Source organism: Loxodonta africana, unplaced genomic scaffold (genome assembly GCF_030014295.1).
Source record: "Loxodonta africana isolate mLoxAfr1 unplaced genomic scaffold, mLoxAfr1.hap2 scaffold_298, whole genome shotgun sequence".
NCBI lineage: Eukaryota > Metazoa > Chordata > Mammalia > Proboscidea > Elephantidae > Loxodonta > Loxodonta africana.
Window position 1 is genome coordinate 41455 of NW_026975018.1, and position 23126 is coordinate 64580.

The following is a 23126-nucleotide window of genomic DNA, read 5'->3' on the forward strand; positions in this document are numbered from 1 at the left end:
GGGAAATATAGTTGACCCCCCCCCGCTCGCGCCTCGTCGGCTTCTCGCCTGACTCCCGGCGGGACGGCACCCCAGCTGGGACGCTGTTCTCCCCCCTCCCAGATCAGTCACTGCCTCCCGGGTGCTTCTCCCTCCGGCTGCGCCCCTACGCCGCCCGCGCCAACCTGCTAGACTTCCTCCCGGGATGGGTTCGGGGGGGAAGGGGTGGGCCCCCTTTCTGTGCCGTCTGCCCCCCTGGGCTCTGCCCCAGATCGAGCTCCGAAGGTCACCTGCCTGGTGCGCTGGCTCCTAGTTCTGAAAACAGTCGCTGTCTGCCCGTATTTGTTCGTTTTCTGTCTCTAAGTCTGTGCTTGTTGTTCAGAGTTCGTAGATTGTTATGTATGTGATCGATTCCCTTGTTTTTCCGAGTCTTTGTTGCAAGAGGGATCCGCGGTAGCGTCCACCTAGTCCGCCATCTTGGCCCCCGCCTCTGGTCTTGTTAATTCTTTTAATTGTTTTTCTGTTCTCTATTTCATTTAACCCTGCTTTAATTTTTATTTGTTTTCTTCTGGTGCCTGAGGGTTTCTTTTGTTGCTCTCTTTCTATTTGTTCAAGTTATAGGGATAATTATTTGATTTTGGCCCCTTGTTCTTTTTTGTATGTGTGCATTTCTTGCTATAAATTGACCTCTGATCACTGCTTTAGCTTTGAAAATTTGAAATGGGCTTGAAAATTAAAAGGGCAAAATTATCTTTATTCTTAGATCATTATGATTGTATATCTGGAAAACCAAAAATAGCATGTTCGTGTAATAAGATAATTCTGTAAGTGGCTGTTAGAAATCATAAATCAATGATTGTCTTTTATATAGAGAGAGTTAATGTCTGTGAAATATAATAGAAAAACAAATTCATACATGGTGAATAAATATTATTTAAATCACCTGTAGAAGAAACTAAGATTGTATAATGCTGGTATGAAAAATAAATTAAAATACCTTTGAGTGATATGTTTTAAAAAAAGTGGGAGTTTAAAAAAATAGAAAATTATATCTTTTTTTTTTTTTTTGATAGTACAACCCAAACCAGACAAGGGAGAGAAAAACCTTTTCAAGCAACCCTCCAAAGCCAGAGCGTTAAATAAAAGGAGCAGTATATTTGGCTAGATTAAATAAAACCTGTGGGGAAAACATTACCACAATTAAAATAAAAAACATAACTTTTTCATACTCAAGAAATATGATACCAATAGATGTTAAATTTACTAACACAGGAAGTTTAAAGTAAGCAATGATATCAATAAAAATGGGGAAATTTTACGAAATGAGGACTCAGATAAATGACTTGTGCATTATTAAAGCTTGATTAGGTTTACTGAGAGTTAAATGTACTCTCACCAAAAGAATGAAAAATTATATTTTTTATTATCATAATATTAAGGAATGCTGGTCCCAGGTAACAATCTTTTGTGATTTCCTTGGAGCTCTGGAGATAAATGAGGTAATTCCTGTAATGTCCCTTTCCTTCTGAGGAAAATGTGGTGGTTAATTTGGTTCTATTCCCAGGGTATGATCTTATTTAACTCAAAGAGAAGTCGTTAAAATAGGGAGAAGACATAGGCCAGAAGTTCATAGTTTAGTCTACTCTGTCTGGTACAAGACTATGCATGTGATGTGGATGGAAGAACCTGGGTAAGGTTGGATAGTCCTTGCACTGAATTTGTTTTTACCTTACATCCCTTTTCAACTTTAATCAGATGTCTTCACTTTTGTAAGTATTCAATTTCTCATCTTTAAGGTGTGGATAATAGGTCTGCTGTGAGGTTCCGAAGTGATATGAGTAGGTGGGCAAAGTACAAATGTGATGAATATCAGCTGTTAGTGTCATCCCCTAGAAGTTCACAAGAAGAGATAGGATGGGACCCCACAAAACCAGCTCCTTACTAGCTGTTGGGCTTCTGTGTATCCTGTGCCCAATGGTTAAGTGCTTCACTGCTAATGAAAAGGTTGGTGGTTTCAACCCACCTAGACCCTCCGTGGGAGAAAGACCTGGCAGCGATATGTTCCTATAAAAATTATAGCCCAAAAAATCCTAGGGGACAGTTCTACTCTGTCACATGGTTTTGCTATGAATTAAAATAAACTCAAAGCCACTTTTCAGTAATACAAAGAATTAAGATGTGAGATTTGTTTTAAATAAAGAGAAGCACCGTGCTGAGGAGGGTTGAGGAGTCATTTTTGCACTAGCTGTTTTACGATGACAAGCTGAGATACAGCTGAGCGTGTCTGAGTCCACAATGTTGTGTCAAACATTCAAGCACAGCAACTAGAACCCAGGCATTTGGAGTGAGGTCACCTGTGTTCAAATTCCAGCTCCACCATTGTGTGAAGTGGGGCTAATCCCTTAAAATCTCTATAGGTCCAAGCCTTCAATGTAATGGGCACATAATGGGTTGCTTTGAGCACAGATGTAAGTTATATTAAATACTGCATGGACAGATCTTAGAATGTGGCCATTGCAGGGTGAGTGGTCAGGATCTCACTTTCCCAATAGTGCGTTTCTCAAACTGTGAATCATCCCTGACTTCTACCAGCATTCCAAAATAAAAATAAGGGTTTTTTCTCAGGTCCTCTTATTCTGAAGAAAATAAAACAATAGGCTGCTAAACTAGGAAGAATTAGAGTGGGGAAGTAGGATCCTGGTTAACTATAAGGCATGTCCTCACTGCGACCCAGGGACCTAGACTCCGGGTTATTTAAAAAGTAATGCAAAATTGTTTCTGGACATAGAGAAATTCTAAGAATCTTTAATTTTATTCTGATTATGACTTGTTCTAACTGGTTTATCTGAATCCATATATTAATAAACTTTTCCTTGAATTGGTCAAAGGCAGTTAAGTGTTTGACCACTATTTCAAATCATACAGCTTGGAGCCTGCAGTGAGTTCCAGGGAATTCATAATCAGAAAAAAAAGAGAGAAGCTCAAGCTGTATATTGGTGTCCCCCAAGTTATTTATATTGGCAACCAAATGTAAGGGGTGGTCCCCTCACAGCAGGAGGTCTTACAGAGGCAAGTGGGGTACAGGGAGCTGACAGCCAACGAGTGATGAAATAACTTTCTTCAAATCAGTGATAATTTTTTTTAACTTCATAATTAAAAATAAAGGAGAAATAAAACGTGTTGTCCATCTTCCCTCAGGTTAGAACTGTCTCATTTAGCAAGACCATCTCCTGCATATGGCTGCCAATTCGAGAAGAATGGTGACACCAATACATAGATTGTTGCTCAGTGCTGTCTTCCTGTAGCATCTTGTTCTCTAATAAGCAGAAGAGTTTGCTTTAAGGCTGGGGCACAGGGCACAGGTAGGCTGGGACAAAATAGGCCACTATGGGAAAGGGGCAGGGACAGGAAACCAGCACAGAGAGCATATTTTACCTCCCTCTCAATTGTGTAGCCAAAGTGGAAAAATTTATAGACACATCGCTGTGTCTAGAATTTTATTTTTACCTTCATTTCAATTATGTTCAATAAATAATATTTCATTCATCAGTTTTATCTTGTTTAGATGATGTTCTGTCTTTTCTTTTGCTTTAATTCTTATTCTGAACTCTTACTCCAGGCCATTTTTTAATAACTCATAGCTATACTATCAGACTATAGGGTCGCTATGAGTCGGAATCGACTCAATGGCACTGAGTTTGTTTGTTTTTTTAATACTATCAGAATACTATCCTGACTTGTCTCGCTACCTTAAAAATATCTTCCTTTCAAAGGTTACTAAATATGAAGAGCAGTAACTTTCTAGAAAATTTCACTTTAATTATTCTCTTTTTAGATAAATACCTATCACCCATGCTGTCAACTGTCCTCTCCCCATTACCCCAGACCAATTTAGTGACCCTTGCTAAAGAGTGTTCTACCTACATACCCTTCAGGCTGCCAAGGTTCTGCTTGGCATGGTGTGAGCCACGTTGCCTGGATTAAAAGATATTCTCTTTTCTTTTTCCTTCCTAAATATTTCCCATTTGTCAAAGGTTAATTATTTTATGCCCCACATTTTTTACATGAAATATATCTTAATTCCTGCATCTCTCTGGAAGCACATACTGTATATTCTCACTTGTCCCGATAGAGAGCATCTTACATGTTTATTTTAATTTTGGTTAGGAAAACATATGTTTTTTTTAACAATTAAAATGTAAATTCAGAGTATTGTTAAAAATAATCAAAACTCAACAAAATTGAAACTTGAATTTTTTTTCCGAGTAGTTATTCTATATGGATATAGGGAGACCATTCTGATTTAAAAGAAAAAAAAGCAAATGTTTAGACATAGGCTAGTTACAGTAAGGCTTACAACTAGAAGAGGACAGAGAAGAATAGAAGATGAATCATTTTCTTATCTTAACAGGATAGATCGTAACTTGCTCTCTTCCTTTTACTGAGATCTACTGGTTACTGATATTAGTCAGGTCGCAAAGTGGCCTCTGCCCCTCCACCCACCAGCAGCCATGACACTTTTTGAAATTTAAATTAAATAAGTCTGGCTCCAAACAGGAAGGAAAAGGTGAACAATTTTGGGTGACAAAAACCCCTGGCTTGATTAATTTTGGGTCAGGAATTTTTATGGTTAGTACTTGGTTTTGTGGGTAAGAAAAATCATAAAATCAAAGGAAGATGTCTGTTTTTAATTTCTCTCTATGACAATTTTAGTTTTGAGATAAAGAACTTGAACATCAAAGACAAACTGACATTGTTGCTGAGAACTTATTTCGGCTGAGGATATCACCAAAGGAGGCTTCAGGGATAGAACCAAAGAAAAGCAGAAGACTTTTTTTTTGGAGGGGGCACCTACTTTTAAAAGAAAAAAATATATGAAAATTTTCGTGGTGAAAAAGACAAAGACACTTTATTTACCTGAAAACCTCTGATTCACTGGACCAGCTCCTCGAAGCCAGCAGCAGCAAAGCTGTGGAACCTGCCTGGGAGAGGAACACTTTTAGGACAGGTGAAATGAATGTGAATACTTTTTCTGCACAATTCAAATTCTTCAATTCTACTTTGAAGTGATTACTAAATTTAGGAACAGGTTTTGGTAAAACAAAATATAACATAAAATGGTAGAGAATAGAGGATAATTTTCTGTTGTCCATGTCCCTAATAAGTTGCCCAAATGTTTCCATCTAAGATATCTCAAATCCTTTCATAAGGTTTGACTCTAAGTGTCAGTGGTTGCTATCTATGTCAGAAGATGAAGATAGTTTTTTTAAAGAACATAAAATATATAAAACAAACACATGCCAAATATTTTAAGTAATTAATTAGTGATTGAGAGAGCTAGTAAGATATTCAAAATCAAAATCAAATTTCACACATAAAAGAACAGATAAGCATGGCTGAAAAAAAATACAAATAGATGCAAAATGGATCTATCTACAGAGAAAATACCAATTGCATTCCGCTAAAACAAAATTAGTTTGTATTTGTATAGGCAATAATTTTTATTATTAACAGTTTTATACAACTTCTACAATTGTAAGATAGCTTAAAGACAATAAATAACAAACATAACCCAGTCCACTAAAGAGAAGACTCAGCTTTTTTTCCTGTTTCAAAGATTTTCACAATTTTTCCTGACACTGGCATAATGAAGAAAGATGCAATGAGTAGAGGAAATGATATTGGTTAAGTGTTTTCTTATCCAGTAATTATGCATAAGTTGTGTATGAATTATTTAATTGAATCAAAAGAATGATCCAATGATAACACTTACACAGTAGGTTGAATAAGGATACTCAAAAAATGTATATGAGATCACAAAGCTTGTAAACAGCTGATCTAAAATTTGTACTCAGGACTGACTGGTCCCAAATTTGTGCACTTTCTCACTACATATTTCAATACAAGGTATATGAAATTCTATTTGAATTAGATGTGGAATATGGGCCTTAATCAACATAGAATGACAAGGTGGATGATTTGGACTTGACTGATAACCATTTTCAGTCATTCAGTTAATGGGATTATTTGTGTTCAATTACCTCCTGAAGACTTGGTGGTGTTACTCTTGTATGGCATGGAATACCTGCACATGTTTCAGAGAAAGTGAACCTGAGAAAGTAGAAGAGTAAACTCCCTTGACTAAATCACAAGTTGTTCATTTTATTTTTTTAGAGTCATTGATTAAACACCCAGAGAAATGAACAACTTCACCTCTGTGACCATGTTCTTCCTAATGGGGTTTTCTGATGTTCGGGAGATCCAGATCTCACATGCTGTGTTGTTTTTGCTGCTATACCTGGCAGCTGTACTGGGGAACGTTCTCATCATCACTCTCACAAGCAAGGATCATCGGCTCCACACCCCTATGTATTTCTTCCTGCAGAACTTGTCCTTTCTGGATCTCTGCCTCATTTCCATCACTGTTCCCAAATCCATCGCAAACTCTCTGGCTAATCACACCACCATCTCATTTCTCGGCTGTGTTTCACAGGTATTTTTCTTCTTCCTCTCAGCCACTACAGAAGTATCTCTACTCACAGTGATGTCTTATGACCGCTACGTTGCCATCTGCCACCCACTGAGGTATGAAGTCATCATGAGCCATGGAGCCTGTGTGCAGATGGCAGCTTCCTCATGGGTCAGTGGAGTTCTCAATGCAATTCTGCACACAGCTTCTACCTTCTCCATACCAGTGTGTGGGTCTCCTGAAATTCGTCAGTTCTTCTGTGATGTTCCACAACTGCTGTCCCTCGCCTGTTCTTATAATACTGTGGAATTAGTAGTCATTGGGCTCACCCTGGTGTTAGGTTTTGGCTGTTTTGTGTTTATTGATATCTCTTACATTCACATCTTCTCCACTGTTCTGAGAATCCCATCCAGAGAAGGCAGGTCTAGAGCTTTCTCCACGTGCTTGCCTCACCTCACTGTTGTGACTCTCTTTCTCTTTTCTGGCTTTCTTGCCTATTTACGACCTTTACCCAAATCACCATCACCCTTGGATTTGCTGGTGTCGGTATTCTATACTATGGTGCCGCCCATCATGAATCCCGCCATCTACAGTCTGAGAAATAAGGATATGAAGATGGCATTAAAGAAACTTAAAGAGTGGGCATTGCCCTTCAAATTAGGAGAGTTAATGCCACATATATCATGATCTTTCAATCACTGACAGAATTGTCTGAACAATCTGGTTGCATAGTCTGAATATAATATTGGATATTTAAAGTAAGAATTTCTGTGAAAACTCTGGTTGTACTCATTGAATTGCTACTAACAGGCACTATCACTAGACGAAGTGAGTGGAAAAACCAGTAGTTCCATTTGTAATTGGGCAGACACATGCTGACCTTATATTTATCATCTTAATTGTAAAACAAACATAGAAAACAGCAGTTGTTTTCCAGTTAATTCCAACTTGTGGCAACCACGTGTATGCAGAGTAGAACTGTGCATAGGGTCTTCAAGGCTGTGGCCTTTCGGAAGCAGATCTCTGGTCTTTCTTCAGAGGCCTCGTAGTAGGTTTAAATCATCAGTCTTTCATTTAGTAGTCGAGTACTTAATCATCTGTTCTACCTAGGGATTCCTTATAGGGACGCTTTTGTATGTGACAAATACTTCGTAACTTTTGGATATACAACTCACTTATAGTCATACGATTATCTCTCCATTCTTAATCTAGTGTTGTATTTGCTGCTCCAGTACACTGGTCCATGAGATTACCTTTACCTAGGTTTCTCCAGACTAGTCCAGTTGGTCCACTTAGATGTTTTCTTCATACCCTTTACCTCTCCATCATAGCATTTATCTTAGTTGTAATTTAAGATTTATTTTTGTAAGTACTTGTTATGTTTTACTTCATTACACCATGGGATCTTTGTGGACAGGTGCTGTATTTCCTATGCCTAGCTTAGTGTGTGGCCTAGAGTAGAAATAAGTGGGTATTTATTTATCATATGGATTAATGGACAATACCCACATTGTTTTCTGGTCCCAGGAATTTTTGTTATTTTTTTTATTAATCTGAGCTTAGTCTAGTGTATGATCTCTATATTTGTAGGGGATTAACTTCTTATTTATTCCAAAGGCAATGGATTATAATCATTCTTTTGCAGTAGTTATGGGCTTATGCAAATATATAGTTTACATGATCAGAAACTATATTTTCCACACAGACAAAGAACTAGTGGGTTTGTTCAATTTAGAGAGAAAAAGCATTTGTGTGATTGAATGGATATGTATGCATTTTGTGGAAAAAATATTCACATGATTGTAAAATATACTGGCTCATGTTCAGGCAGTTGTTGTTTTTAGGTGCCGTCGAGTCGGTTCCGACTCATAGCAACCCTATGCACAACAGAACGAAACACTGCCTGGTCCTGAGCCATTCTTACAACCATTGTTATGCTTGAGCTCACTGCTGCACCCACTGTGTCAATCCACCTCGTTGAGGGTCTTCCTCTTTTTCCTGACCCTGTACTTTGCCAAGTATGATGTCCTTCTCCGGGACTGTTCCTTCCTGACATTTCCAAAGTATGTAAGACGCAGTCTCGCCATCTTTGCCTCTAAGGAGCGTTCTGATTGTACTTCTTCCAAGACACATTTGTTCGTTCTTTTGGCAGTCCATGGCATATTCAATATTCTCCGCCAACACCACAATTCAAAGGTGTCAACTCTTCACTCTTCCTTACTCATTGTCCAGCTTTCACATGTTCAGGCAGTTGGAATGTATCATATACGTGCATGTTGTGTAGCAAATGAACTGACCCCATCTGCTGCAAGAAGATCCATTTATTCTACTTATAATCCCCTATGTTAGACTTTTCTAAGTTTAGACTTGAGTGTTTCTTTCACCCAAAACAAAATAAAATTTAATTACATATCTGTTGAAATTGTTAGAGATTTGCATTGGCAGAGTACTTTTGCTAGAAACATGAACGTCTGCAATCTTGCGTATGTTAAGCAGAATGATACCAAAGATGTGCATGTCTTAATTTGCAGAACCGGTGAACATGTTATCTTACCAGGACAAAAGGGCTTTGCTGATGTTATTAAGGCTAAGGGCCTTGACATGGAAAATTATCCTGGATTATCCAAATGGGACCAATCTAATCACATAAACCCTTTACGGCAGAGGAACTTTTGCAACAGAAGTTGGAAAACCAGCTAGATGGCAGAGTGAGAGGGATGTGACCAGCCGTTACTGCCTTTGAAGATTGCAGAAGGTAGCCATGATTCAAGAAATACATACGGCCTCTTGAATCTGGAAAATTCATGTACGGAATTTTTTCAGAAATGGATGCAGCCCATCGATACCTTGATTTTAACCTAGTGAGCCTCAAGTCAAATTTCTGATTTACAGAACTGTAGGAGCATAAATTTGTTATATAAAACCACTAAATCCCTGGTACTTTGTTACTGCAGCAATAGAAAACTAATACTCTGCTCAAAATTCAGTGTTTCATTATTAATATATCACAATTGAGTTGAGCTGCTGTGCATTTCAGAGAAATCAGAGGAGAAGAGAGAAATATTGCTATGTTATTACTGAAACTCTCAAAATGCTCATTACTCTCAAAATGGATAAATTTTGGCATCTTCAAAACAGTCAGTACTATTCAGCAATGGAAGTGAAATATCTACATCTATGCAAAAATGTGGAAAAGTCTCACAAATATAAAACTGAGAAAAATAAACTGGACACAGAAGACTATAATTTGTAGAATGTCATTTATTTTATATAAAGATAAAAACAGACACTATGCTGCCTGAAGTATGGGATAGGAGTCACCACGGGGCTTGTAACTAAAAAGAAGCATAGAAGGGGATTCTGGGGTGCTGCATTATCCTTCTTCTTGATCTGGGTGCTGGTAACGTGGATATAGGCAGTTTATAAAAATACACCCAGGTGTATTCATATAATATGTGCAAGCTTCTGTTTCTAATACATAGATCAATATTTTAATCAAAGGAAGAGAGATCCTACAGTATTGCGAAAGGCATTAAATCCTACCTCTTAGGGACAAACTTGAAAGAGGAGAGGAGGGTGTTTTCTCCTATGTGTGAATGAAGAGCTACTCCTAGCTTTACCCAAAAATGCAGTGCCGTCAAGTCAATTCCGACTCATAGCGCCCCTATAGGACAGAGTAGAACTGCCCCACAGAGTTTTCAAAACCAAAAATCAAAACAAACCTGTTGCCAAATCAAGTCGATATCGACTAGTAGCAACCCTATAGGACAATAGGGTTCCCAAGGCTGTAAATCTTTTTGGAAGCATACTACCACATGTTTCTCCCCCCGAGCAGCTTGTGGGTTCAAACCACTGACCTTTCAGTTAGCAGCCAAACATTTAACTACTGCACCACCAGGGATCCTTAGCCTTAGAAAAGCCTACCATAATTAGGAAACTACAAGTTATGGAAAATATAATTAGGAAAAACTGCTCTCAAACAACAAATATTTTAGTGGTACTCAGGTTGGGTTAAATACTAGGGTAAAATGGGCAAGCTAAATACTGATGGCAAATGGATTTCCTACTATACATTAACTTTGATGTGTTATTCACAATCAGATTTTTTTATTTAAATAAATCAGTGTACTAACATATTCTTTGAATATGGAAACTTCCAGAATAACACTCACACTTACTACCCCCAGGTATATGTTATTTGCATTAATAAAGTGCTCACATAATTGTATGTATAAACTTTTTTTTTGGTAAATTAATTTATTGACTCCAACACTCTCAATGTAAAAATATGATTTCCAATTCCATATATAATAACTGATTTTATCAACCCTCTTTTCAGTCTAAGAATTGTAGGAGCAATATTACGATATCAGGGATTAGTTGAGTATATTGCTAGGGGGTCACTGGGCAACAGATGTCTTGCCAAACACACTATCAGCTGGAATGTATCTTTATCAATATGGGTAATGGCACTGCAACTTATATCTGCTTACTTGCAAGGAAAAAAAACCACACACTTTAAGTAACAGGTGGCTAAATTAATTACATTTTTGTGCCGACTAAGAAGAGTTTTTTTTTTTTTTTAAGAAGAGCAAAACCAAAAAAATTAATTTAGGAAGAAGAAATTTGTAACGTATAAAGATTTTGACAAACTATATTAAGTTCTAGGATATGATCAGGTGAAGAGAAAAAAAATATCAAGGACTTAGGTGAGAAATGCTTCATGATAGTTATATGTGGAGGATGCAACAAATATAGAGAAAAATGGCAACCAAAGAGGTTTTTCTGGTAGATGGAAGACTCTTATTTAACGTTTGGAGGGTAAAAAAGAGTCATGTGGGATGATTTTTGCTGCCTTATAGGAGGGAAATACCATGTGATAACCAGAGAAGCCAAATGCATAATACCAGATAGCAAAGACTGAAAGTAATTCAGTGTGAATGAAACTGGTGTTGTCTTTGAAGGAATGGATGGTAACAAAAATTAGGGAAGCAGGGATTAGATCTTGTATAAAGTATTGAAGAAAAATAATTTTCAAATGAGAACTCTTCACCCAGTAATGTTGTCATTCAAAAATAAGGGCGAAATCAAGGATCCCAAATAAACAAAAGTTATAGGAATTTATAACCACCAGAATTGGTCTGCAAGAATTACTTAAGGGAGTTATTTCAGATGAAAAAGAAGGGACACTGGACAGATAATTGAATCAGTCCGTGGGAAAGAAAAGAGAAAGAGAGAGAAATCTCCAACGAAGGTAATGACATGAGAAAATATAAGGAAGAGTTGTCTGGTATTTCCAGGGAGTAAACTTAGTATTACTTAAGTCCCACAAGCAATACAACATTAAATAAGTACAAACTCAAGCTAAGGAACTCAGAATGTATAATGATGTAATTGGTGTTACAACAACAAAAAGGGGGGTAGGAGGAGCAAAATAGCATAGAGTTTTAGTATACTAACATTAAAACTTACTCATACTTCCTATGTTAAATACAGGCATCAAGTTAAAATAAGCTGGTGCAATTATAAGTTGTTAAACGTAATATTTGTGGTAATCACGAAGAAAATATTTACAAAACGTACACAGAGGGAAGAAGGAAGAAATTAAAAAGACTGAACACAAAAAGGAGTCTAAAGAAAAAAAAACAGAAGTATGGGAATTGAGGGACAAAGAAGATACAAGGCACGCAAAACGATTAGCAAAAGGAATGAAGTAGGTCCTTTAATTTCAGTATTTAGCTTAAATGTAAGTGGTTTAAATTCTTCAAAAAGCAGAGAGTGGTAGAATGGATAAGAAACACGATCCATCCTTATGCTATCTACAAGAGACACATCTTAGACCCAAAGACACAAACAGGTTGAAAGTGAAAGAATGGAAAAGAATATGCCATATAACTAATAACCATAAGAAAGTAGGGATGGCCATACTGATATCAGGCAAAATAGATTTTATATCAATATCTGTTCTAAGAGATGAGGAAAGACATTTCCTAATAATAAGAGAATAAATTATTAAGACATAATAATTATAAATATTTGTTTCCAACATCAGAGCTATAAAATATATGGAACTAGTACTGAAAGATCTGAGAGGAACAATAAATGACTCCACCATAATAGTTGGAGACTTCAACATACCTCTTTCAATATATTTAAAAAGAATTTAGTAAGGACATAGAAGATTTCAACAATACCATAAACCAATTAGACCTAACGGACATATATACAACTCTACACCCAACAGCAGAACAAAACACATTTTTCTTCTGAGCACATGGGTGATTCTTTGAAATTAATCATATGGTAGGCCACAAAATAAACCTCAACAAGCTTTTAAAAAATTGAAATTATAAAATGTATCTTCTCTGTGCACTAAAGAATACTATTATAAATTAATAACAGAAGGAAAACTATGAAACATACAAATTCATGGAAATTAAACAATGCTGTACTAAACAACAATTGGATCAGGGAAGAAATCGAGAGATAAATAATAATAATAATAAAATACCTGGAGTTAAGTGAAATGAAAGCACAACAACCCAAAACTTATGGGATGCAATGAAAGCAGTCCTCAGAGAGAAATTAAGAGCAATAAATGCTTACATTAATAAAGAGGAAAGACCTGAAATAATCTAACTTTACAGCTGGATGAACTAGAGAAAGAAGAGCAAGTTAAACCTAAAACTACTAAAAGAAAGGAATTAGAAAAGATCAGAGCAAAAATAAATTTAATCAAAAACAATAGATTCAATCTAACCAGAAGCTGGTTCTCAGATCATTTCAGATCAATAAAATTGACAAACTTTTATCTATATTGACAAAGAAAAAAAAATGATGCAAAAAACCAAAATAAGAAAAGGGAGACATTAGAACTGATCTAATAGAAATAAAAAGAATTATGATGAAATACTTTGAACCTGTATGCCAAAAAATTAGGTAATGTAGAGGAAAGTGACAAATTACTAGAAACATAAAAACTACCTAAACTGATTCATGACTACATAGAAAATTTCAACAGACCCATTATAAGTGAAGAGATTGAATCAGTAATCAAAACTGTTCCTACAAGGGGAAAAAAAAAGGTCCTGGGCCAGATAGATTCCCTGGGGAATTCGACCAAACATTTAGAGAATTTGACAACAATTCTGTTTAAGTTCTTCAAAAACAACAGAGAAAAAAAGGGAAGAAAAAAAAAGGCCATTGCTGTAGAGTCAATTCCGACCCATAGCGACCATACAGGACAGAATAGACTAGTAACATCAAGGCGTCGACTCATACATGAAGAAAGCAAACGTTAAAAAGACAGAAAAGAAAGAAAAGATCATAATGAATGTCCAAAGAGACTCAGAAACTTGCTCTAAAAAGTAGAGTAAAAAAAAAAAAGTAGAGTAGCTAAGGCAAATTGAAGAAATGATCACATAAAAGAACTGAATAGAAGATATCAAAGGACAGCTCCGAAAGAAAAGTATTCTAATGAAATGTGAAAAGACCTGGAGTTATAAAACCAAAAGAGAAGAACAATCTCGGCATTTCTCAATGTGAAAGCTGAAGAAAAAATTCAAGCCTCAAGTTGAAACATTGAAGGGTTCTATGAGCAAAACATTAAATGACACAGAAAGCATGAAAAGAAGATGGAAGAAACACACAGTCACTGTACCAAAAAGAAGATATTCAACCCTTTCAGGAGCTAGCATATGATCAAGAACCCATGGTGTTGAAAGAAGTCCAAGATTAACCGAAGGCATTGGTGAAAAATAAGGATCCAGAAATAGAGGGAATAACAATTGAGATGTTTAAACTAACAGATGCAATGGTGGAAATGCTCACTTGTCTAAGCCAAGAAATTTGGAAGACAGCTACCTGGGCAACCAGATGGAAGAGCTCCATATGTGTGCCCATTCCAAAGACAGGTGGTCCAACAGAATGCGGGAATTACTGAATGATATCATTTATACCACACACAAGTAAAATTATGCTGAGATAATTAAAAAATGGTTACAGTAGAACTTCCAGAAACTCAAACCAGATTCAGAAGAGGATCAGAAATGAAAGATATCATTGCTGATGTCAGATGTATCTTGGCTGAACGAGAATACCAAACTATAGGACAGAGTAGAACTGCCCCATAGAGTTTCCAAAGAGCACCTGGCAGATTTGAACTGCCGACCTTTTGGTTAGCAGCCATAGCACTTAACCACTACGCCACCAGGGTGAAAGATGGTTGGTTACCTGTGCTTTATTAACTACACAAAGGCCTTTGACTATTTGGATCATAATAAATTATGGATAACGTTGAGAAGAATGAGAATTCCAGAACACTTAATTGCATTAATGTAGAGCTGTATACAGACCAAGAGTCAGTCACTTGAACAGAACAGGGGGATACTGCATGGTTTAAAATAAGAAAAAGTCTGTGTAAGGGTTGCATCCTTTCACCACGCTCCCTCGATCTGTATGCTAAGAAAATAATCTGAGGAGTTGGAAAATATGAAGAAGAGCTCAACATCAGGATTGAAGGAAGACTCATTAACAACCTGTGATATACGGGATGACATAACTTTGCTTGCTGAAATCTAAGAAGACTTGAAACACTTACTGATGAAGATCAAAGACTACAGCCTTCAGTTGGATTACGCCTCAACATAAAGAAAACAAAAATCCTCACAACTGGATCAATAAGCAACATTATGATTAAAGAAGAAAATATTGAAGTTGTCAAGAATTTCATTTTACTTGGATCTACACCCATGGAAGCAGCATTCAAGAAGTCAAATAGTGTATTGGATTGGGCAAACCTGCTGCAAAAGACCTCTTTAAAGTGTTGTAAAGCAAAGATGTCACTTTGATGACTAAGGTGCACCTAACGCAAGTCATGGTATTTTCAATTGTGACATTGAATTGATGCATTTGAATTATAGGATTGAAAAAGAACATTGAACATACCATGGACTGCCAGAAGAACAAACCAATCTGTGCTGGCAGAAATACAGCCAGAATGTTCTTCAGTAACAAGAATGTCAAGACTCTCTCACATACTTTGGGCATGTTATCAACAGGAACCAGTCCCTTTCTAAGGACATCATGTGTGGTAAAGTAGAGCGTCAGCAAAAAGAGGAAGACCCTCGACAAGATGGATTAACACAGTGGCTGGCAACAATGGGCTCAAACACAGGAATGAGTGTGAGGATGGTGCAAGAACTGGCAGTGTTGCATTCTGTTGTACAAAGGGTGGCTAGGAGTCAGAACCGACTCGAAGGCACCTAACAACAAAAACAAAGGACTTGAATAGACATTTCACCAACGAAGATATTCAAATGGACAAAAAACTCATGAATAGATACTCAGCATATTTAGCCGTCAGAGAGATGCAATTCAAAACCATGAGAGACCATTCGACTTTAATTATGATAAATCCAAAATCAAACCCATTGCCATCAAGTCAATTCTGACTCATAGCAACTCTACAGGACAGGGTAAAACTGCCGCATAAGGTTTCCAAGGCTGTAAATTTTTATGGAAGCTGACTGACACATCTTTCTGCCATGGAGCAACTGGCAGGTTTGAACGATCAACATTTTGTTAGCAGCCACGCATTTAACCACTGCGCCACCAGGGCACCTCAATTAGAACGGCTAAAATAATTTAAATGGAAAATAAATGTTTCTGAGCATGCAGGGAAATTGGAATCTTTATCCATTGCTGGTGGAAATGCAATATGGTACAGCCATTCTGGAAAACAGTGTGTCAGGTCCTCCCAAAACTAACAATAGAACTACCATATGACCATATGATCCAGCAACCCCACTACTAGTAATAGACCTGAGACTTGAAAGCAGGGACATGAACTGACGTATGTCCACCAGTGTTCATTACAGCATTATTCACAGAAGTCAAAATTTGGAAAGAACATAAATGCCCATCACTGGACAAATGGATAAATAAAATCTGGTATGAACATATACTGAAATACTACTCATTCAGAAAGAGAAAAGAAGTCCAGGAACATGCTACAACATGGATGGAGCTTGAGGACGTTATGCTGAGTGAAATAAATCAAGCCAAAGTGACAAATATTGTATTATTTTATTTATATAAAAAGATAAGACAGGCGGGGCAAAGATGGCTGACTAGGTAGAAGCTACCTCGATACCTCTTGCAACAAAGACTCAGAAAAACAAGTAAATCAATCACATACATGACAATCTACGAACCCTGACCATCAAACACAGATCTCAAGACTTGACCTGAGTGACAGAGACTGAGAACCAACAACCACGGGGAAGCAGCAACTGTTTTCGGAGCCTGGAGCCAGAGTCCCAGTCAGGAAACCTTGGCGCTGTGCTTTGGACTGGGCGCAGGGGAGCTCAGCACGGCATCCTGAGACGGAGCAAACACAGGACACAGCCCTAGCCCCCAGAAATGACCTCGGGGGAAGCCCAGCCAGTGCAAGCAGGCAGTGCAGCAACGTGGCTGACAGGAGGAGAAGTCGCCGGGAGGCAGAGACTGGTTTTGGGGCATGGAGTGCAGCATCCCAGCAGGGGAAACTTGGCGCTGGGCTTTGGACTGGGAGCAGAGGAACTGGCCACAGCTTCTGAGACAGCGCAAGCACGGGATGCGGGCCTGACCCTCGGGGCAATCTCTACACAGCCAGCGACCACAGTTGTCACGCCCCTTGGGAATCTCAGATAAAACAGTCATCCCAAGCAAGATAAGTAAATTTGTCTATATTCCGGGCTGCTACTCTCTCCTATTTATCTGAACCCTCCCCTGCCCTTCCCAGGTGGCTTCATTAACATTGGAATTTCCTGAACCAGAGAGGGAAGTGCCCGGCGGTTTTTCTTTCCTGTTTTTTTTTTTTTTTTTTTTGGATCTTTTCCTAACCCATTCTCCTGGCCTCAGAGAAGCAGCCACAAAAAACCCAGGGACCAAAAATCCTTCCCTAATTGGACTAAAAACACAGAACCAGCTCCAGCCAAACATATGTGATCCACAGTCTTGGGCTTTGATCCCTACAGAGAACAAGGTGGCTATTATAATGCAAAGGCGTTTCTGGTAGAGATCTGACTGTAATTGTTTTAGCAGATTTCTAGAAAGACAAGTTTCCCAGGTCTGATATCTCTGCATATTCAACACAGTCTTCACTGACCCACAACAGGGAACTAAGGGCTGAAGCTCCCCGCAGACCACCTAGTCTCTGGCCTTAGGGGTCTAAGGAGGGTGACATCTACCAATCTGTAGAGGTACTTGCATTGGGGGCCTAAGGTACAGCTGCAGAGCCCGCCCACCAAAGTGCTTTAGGAATAGAGACACACCTACCTTACTGGCACTTGGGGGAAGCCTGTCAGCATCCTGCCCCCACTGGAATGTGAAACCCTTCTGCTACTAGAATCTGGTGCACACAACTATCACCACTACTTCTCTAGGTGGATAGGTGACAGTCTGCACCACACACTTGATGACCCAAAATCAGATTCTACTCAAGAATAGTGAATGGACTCTTAGGCTTATATATCTGGTAACAGCCCCAAACAGCTGGTAATAGGACATAAGTGATTCAAGGGCTACAAAAATCAAGACAGCACAATCTAGTAGCCCATCTACATATATTGAAAGAAAAAAAAAACAAGATAAGACTCAGTGAGCAAACATAGACTAAATCACTACAATATCTTAGAGATGGCTTGGAGACAGCAGTTGATATCAAACCACATGAAGAAGCAGACCATGATTGCTTCTACAACTCCCCAAATTAAAGAACCAAAATATTTCCCAAATGAAGATACAATCCTGGAATTGCCAGATGCAGAATATAAAACCTAATTTACACAAAGCTTCAAGACATCAGGGATGACCTCAGAAGTGAAATAAGGCAATCTACAGAAAACGTCAAGAAACACACTGATAAAGCAGTCGAAGAAATCAAAAAGATTATTCAAGAACATAGTGGAAAAATTAATAGGCTGCAAGAATCCATAGAGAGACAGCATTCAAAAACCCAAAAGATTAACAATAAAATTACAGAATTAGACAACGCAAAAGGAAGTCAGAGTAGAAGACTCGAGCAATTGGAATGCAGGGTGGTGTATCTGGACAGCCACGGAATTGACACGAATATAGCTAAAAAAAAATCAGATAAAAGAATTAAAAAAAATGAAGAAACCCTAAGAATCATGTGGGACTCTATCAAGAAGAATAACTTGCATGTGATTGAAGTCCCAGAACAGGGAGGGGTAACAGAAAATTCAGTGAGAATAGTTGAAGATCTGTTGGCAGAAAACTTCCCTGACATCATAAAAGACGAAAGGGTATCTATCCAAGATGCTCATCGAACCCCATTTAAGATTGATCCAAAAAGAAAATCACTAAGGCATATTATCATCAAACTTGTCAAAACCAAAGATAAAGAGAAAATTTTAAAAGCAGCCAGGGATAAAAGTAAGGTTTCCTACAAAGGAGATTCAATAAGAATAAGTTCAGACTACTCAGCAGAAACCATGCAGTCAAGAAGGCAATGGGATGACATATATAGAGCACTGAAGGAGAAAAACTGCCAACCAAGGATCATATATCCAGCAAAACTCTCTCTCAAATATGAAGGCGAAATTAAAACTTTTACAGATAAACACAACCTTAGAGAATTTGCAAAAACCAAACCAAATCTCCAAGAAATGCTAAAGAAAATTGTTTGGTCAGAAAACCAATAGATCAGATATGAGCACAACACAAGGTCACTGAACAGAACATCCTGATATCAACTCAAATAGGGAAATCACAAAAACAAATTAAGATTAATTTTAAAAAGAAAAAAAATGCTCAAAACAGGGAATCATTGAATATGTAAAAGATCACAATAATCAAAAAGAGGGACTAAATACAGGTGGCATAGAATTGCCATATGGAGAGTGGTACAAGGCGATATAGGACGATACAAGTTAGGTTCTTAGAAAAATAGGGGTAAATATTAAGGTAACGACAAAGAGGTATAACAACTCCATAACTCAAAATAAAAACCAAGAAAAACATAATGACTCAGCAACATAAAGTCAAATACTATGAAAACGAAGAACACACAATTTACAAAGAAAAATGTCTCAGCACAAAAAAGTAAGTAGAAAAATGAAATTGTCAACAACACACATAAAAGGCATCAAAATGACAGCACTAAACAAATACTTATCCATAATTATGCTGAATGTAAATGGACTAAATGCACCAGTAAAGAGAGAGACAGTCTCAGAATGGATAAAGAAACACGATTGGTCTATATGCTGCCTACAAGAGACACACCTTAGACTTAGAGACACAAACAAACTAAAACTCAAAGGATGGAAAAAAAAATATATCAAGCAAACAATAAGCAAAAAAGAAGAGGAGTAGCAATATTAATTTCTGTCAAAATAGACATTAAATTTAAATCCACCACAAAGGATAAAGAAGGACACTACATAATGATTAAAGGGACAATAGATCAAGAAGATATAACCATATTAAATATTTATGCACCCAATGACAGGGCTGCAACATACATAAAACAAACTTTAACAGAACTGAAAAGTGAGATAGACATCTCCACAATTATAGTAGGAGACTTCAACACACCACTTTCAGAGAAGCATAGGACATCCAGTAAAAAGCTCAATAGAGACACGGAAGACCTAATTGCTAAAATCAATCAACTTGACCTCATTGACTTATACAGAACACTCCACTCAACAGCTGCAAGGTATACCATTTTTTCTAGCACACATGGAACATTCTCTAGAATTGACCACATATTAGGTCATAAAACAAACCTTTGCAGAATCCAAAACATCAAAATATTACAAAGCATCTTCTCAGACCATAAAGCCATAAAAGTGGAAATCATTAACAGAATTAGGGAAAAGAAATCAAATACTTGGAAACTGAACAATACCCTGCTCAAAAAAGACTGGGTTATAGAAGACATTAAGGAGGGAATAAAGAAATTCATAGAATGCAAAGAGAATGAGAACACTTCCTATCAAAACCTCTGGGACACAGCAAAAGCAGTGCTCAGAGGTCAATTTATATCGATAAATGCACACATACAAAAAGAAGAAAGAGGCAAAATCAGAGAATTGTCCCTACAACTTGAACAAATAGAAAGTGAGCAACAAAAGAATCCATCAGGCACCAGAAGAAAACAAATAATAAAAATTAGAGCTGAACTAAATGAATTAGAGAACAGAAAAACAATTGAAAGAATTAACAAAGCCAAAAGCTGGTTCTTTGAAAAAATTAACAAAATTGAAAAACCATTGGCTAGACTGACTAAAGAAATACAGGAAAGGAAACAAATAACCCGAATAAGAAACGAGAAGGGCCACATCACAACAGACCCAACTGAAATTAAAAGAATCATATCAGATTATTATGAAAAATTGTACTCTAACAAATTTGCAAACCTTGAAGAAATGGATGAGCGCCTAGAAAAACACTACCTACCTAAACTAACACAATCAGATGTAGAACAACTAAATAGACCCATAACAAAAAAAGAGATTGAAACACTAATCAAAAAACTCCCAACAACAACAACAACAAAAAAGCCCTGGCCCGGACGGCTTAACTGCAGAGTTCTGCCAAACTTTCAGAGAAGAGTTAACACCACTACTACTAAAGATATTTCAAAGGATAGAAAATGACGGAATACTACCTAACTCATCTATGAAGCCACCATCTCCCTGATACCAAAACCAGGTAAAGACAGCACAAAAAAAGAAAATTACAGACCTATATCCCTCACGAACATAGATGCAAAAATCCTCAACAAAATTCTAGCCAATAGAATTCAACAACATATCAAAAACATAATCCACCACGACCAAGTGGGATTTATACCAGGTATGCAAGGCTGGTTTAATATTAGAAAAACCATTCATGTAATCCACCATATAAATAAAACAAAAGACAAAAACCACATGATCTTATCAATTGATGCAGAAAAGACATTTCACAAAATCCAACACCCATGCATGATAAAAACTCTCAGCAAAATAGGAATTGACAGAAAATTCCTCAACATAATAAAGGGCATTTGTACAAAGTAAACAGCCACCGTTACTCTAAATGGAGAGAACCTGAAAGCATTTCCCTTGAGGACGGGAACCAGACAAGGGTGCCCTTTATCACTGCTCTTATTCAACATTGTGCTAGAGGTCCTAGCCAGAGCAATTAGGCTAGACAAAGAAATAAAGGGCATCCGGACTGTCAAGGAGGAAGTAAAATTATCTCTATTTGCAGATGACGTGATCTTATACACAGAAAACCCTAAGGAATCCTCCAGAAAACTACTGGAAGTAATAGAAGAGTTTGGCAGAGTCTCAGGTTATAAGATAAACATACAAAAATCACTTGGAATCCTCTACATCAACTAAAAGAACATCGAAGAGAAAATCACCAAATCAATACCATTCACAGTAGCCCCCAAGAAGATAAAATACTTAGGAATAAATCTTACCAAAGATGTAAAAGACCTATACAAAGAAAACTACAAAGTACTACTGCAAGAAACTAAAAAGGACCTACTCAAGTGGAAAAACATACCTTGCTTGTGGATACGAAGACTTAACATAGTAAAAACGTCTATTTTACCAAAAGCCAGTTCAGATCCAAATTCCAATGACATTTTCTAATGGGATGGAGAAAGAAATCACCAACTTCATATGGAAGGGAAAAAAGCCTCGGATAAGTAAAGCAATACTGAAAAAGAAGAAGAAAGTGGGAGGCCTCACTCTACCTGATTTTAGAACCTATTATACAACCACAGTAGTCAAAACAGTCTGGTACTGGTACAACAACAGGCACATAGACCAGGAACAGAATTGAGAACCCAGATAGAAAACCATCCACATATGAACAGCTGATATTTGACAAAGGCCCAGTGTCAGTTAATTGGGGAAAAGATAGTCTTTTTAACAAATGGTGCTGCATAACTGGATATCCATTTGCAAAAAAATGAAACAGGACCCATACCTCACACCATGCACAAAAACTAACTCCAAGTAGATCAAAGACCTAAACATAAAGACTAAAACGATAAAGATCATGGAAGAAAAAATAGGGACAACTCTCGGAGCCCTAATACAAGGCATAAACAGAATACAAAACATTATAAAAAATGACGAAGAGAAACCAGATAACTGGGAGCTCCTAAAAATCAAACACCTATGTTCATCTAAAGATTTCACCAAAAGAGTAAAAAGACCACCTAAGACTGGGAAAGAATTTTCAGCTATGACATCTCCAACCAGTGCCTGATCTCTAAAATCTATATGATTCTGTTAAAACTCAACCACAAAAAGACAAACAACCCAATCAAGAAGTGGGCAAAGGATATGAACACACACTTCACTAAAGAAGATATTCAGGCAGCTAACAGACACATGAGAAAATGCTCTCGATCATTAGCCATTAGAGAAATGCAAATTAAAACTACGATGAGATTCCATCTCCCTCCAACAAGGCTGGCATTAATCCAAAAAACACAAAAGAATAAATGTTGGAGAGGCTGAGAGATTGGAACTCCTATACACTGCTGGTGGGAATGTAAAATGGTACAACCACTTTGGAAATCTGTCTGGGGTTTTCTTAAAAAGTTAGAACTAGAACTACCATGCAACCCAGAGATCCCACTCCTCGGAATATACCCTAG

At 37.4% G+C, this 23126-nt stretch overlaps 1 protein-coding gene across 1 annotated transcript; it reads left to right on the top strand.

Annotated features, from left to right (window-relative positions):
- The first annotated feature begins 3347 nt into the window (after positions 1-3347).
- Positions 3348-7244, top strand: LOC135229451 (olfactory receptor 14A16-like). The gene has a single exon (XM_064279022.1). It carries the CDS (start codon positions 6179-6181, stop codon positions 7133-7135), a length of 957 nt encoding a protein of 318 aa, XP_064135092.1. The 5' UTR covers positions 3348-6178; the 3' UTR covers positions 7136-7244.
- Positions 7245-23126: the final 15882 nt, after the last annotated feature.

Coding starts and splice junctions, on each gene's coding strand:
- LOC135229451 (XM_064279022.1), top strand. CDS start 6,179: ATGAACAACTTCACCTCTGTGACCATGTTCTTCCTAATGGGGTTTTCT.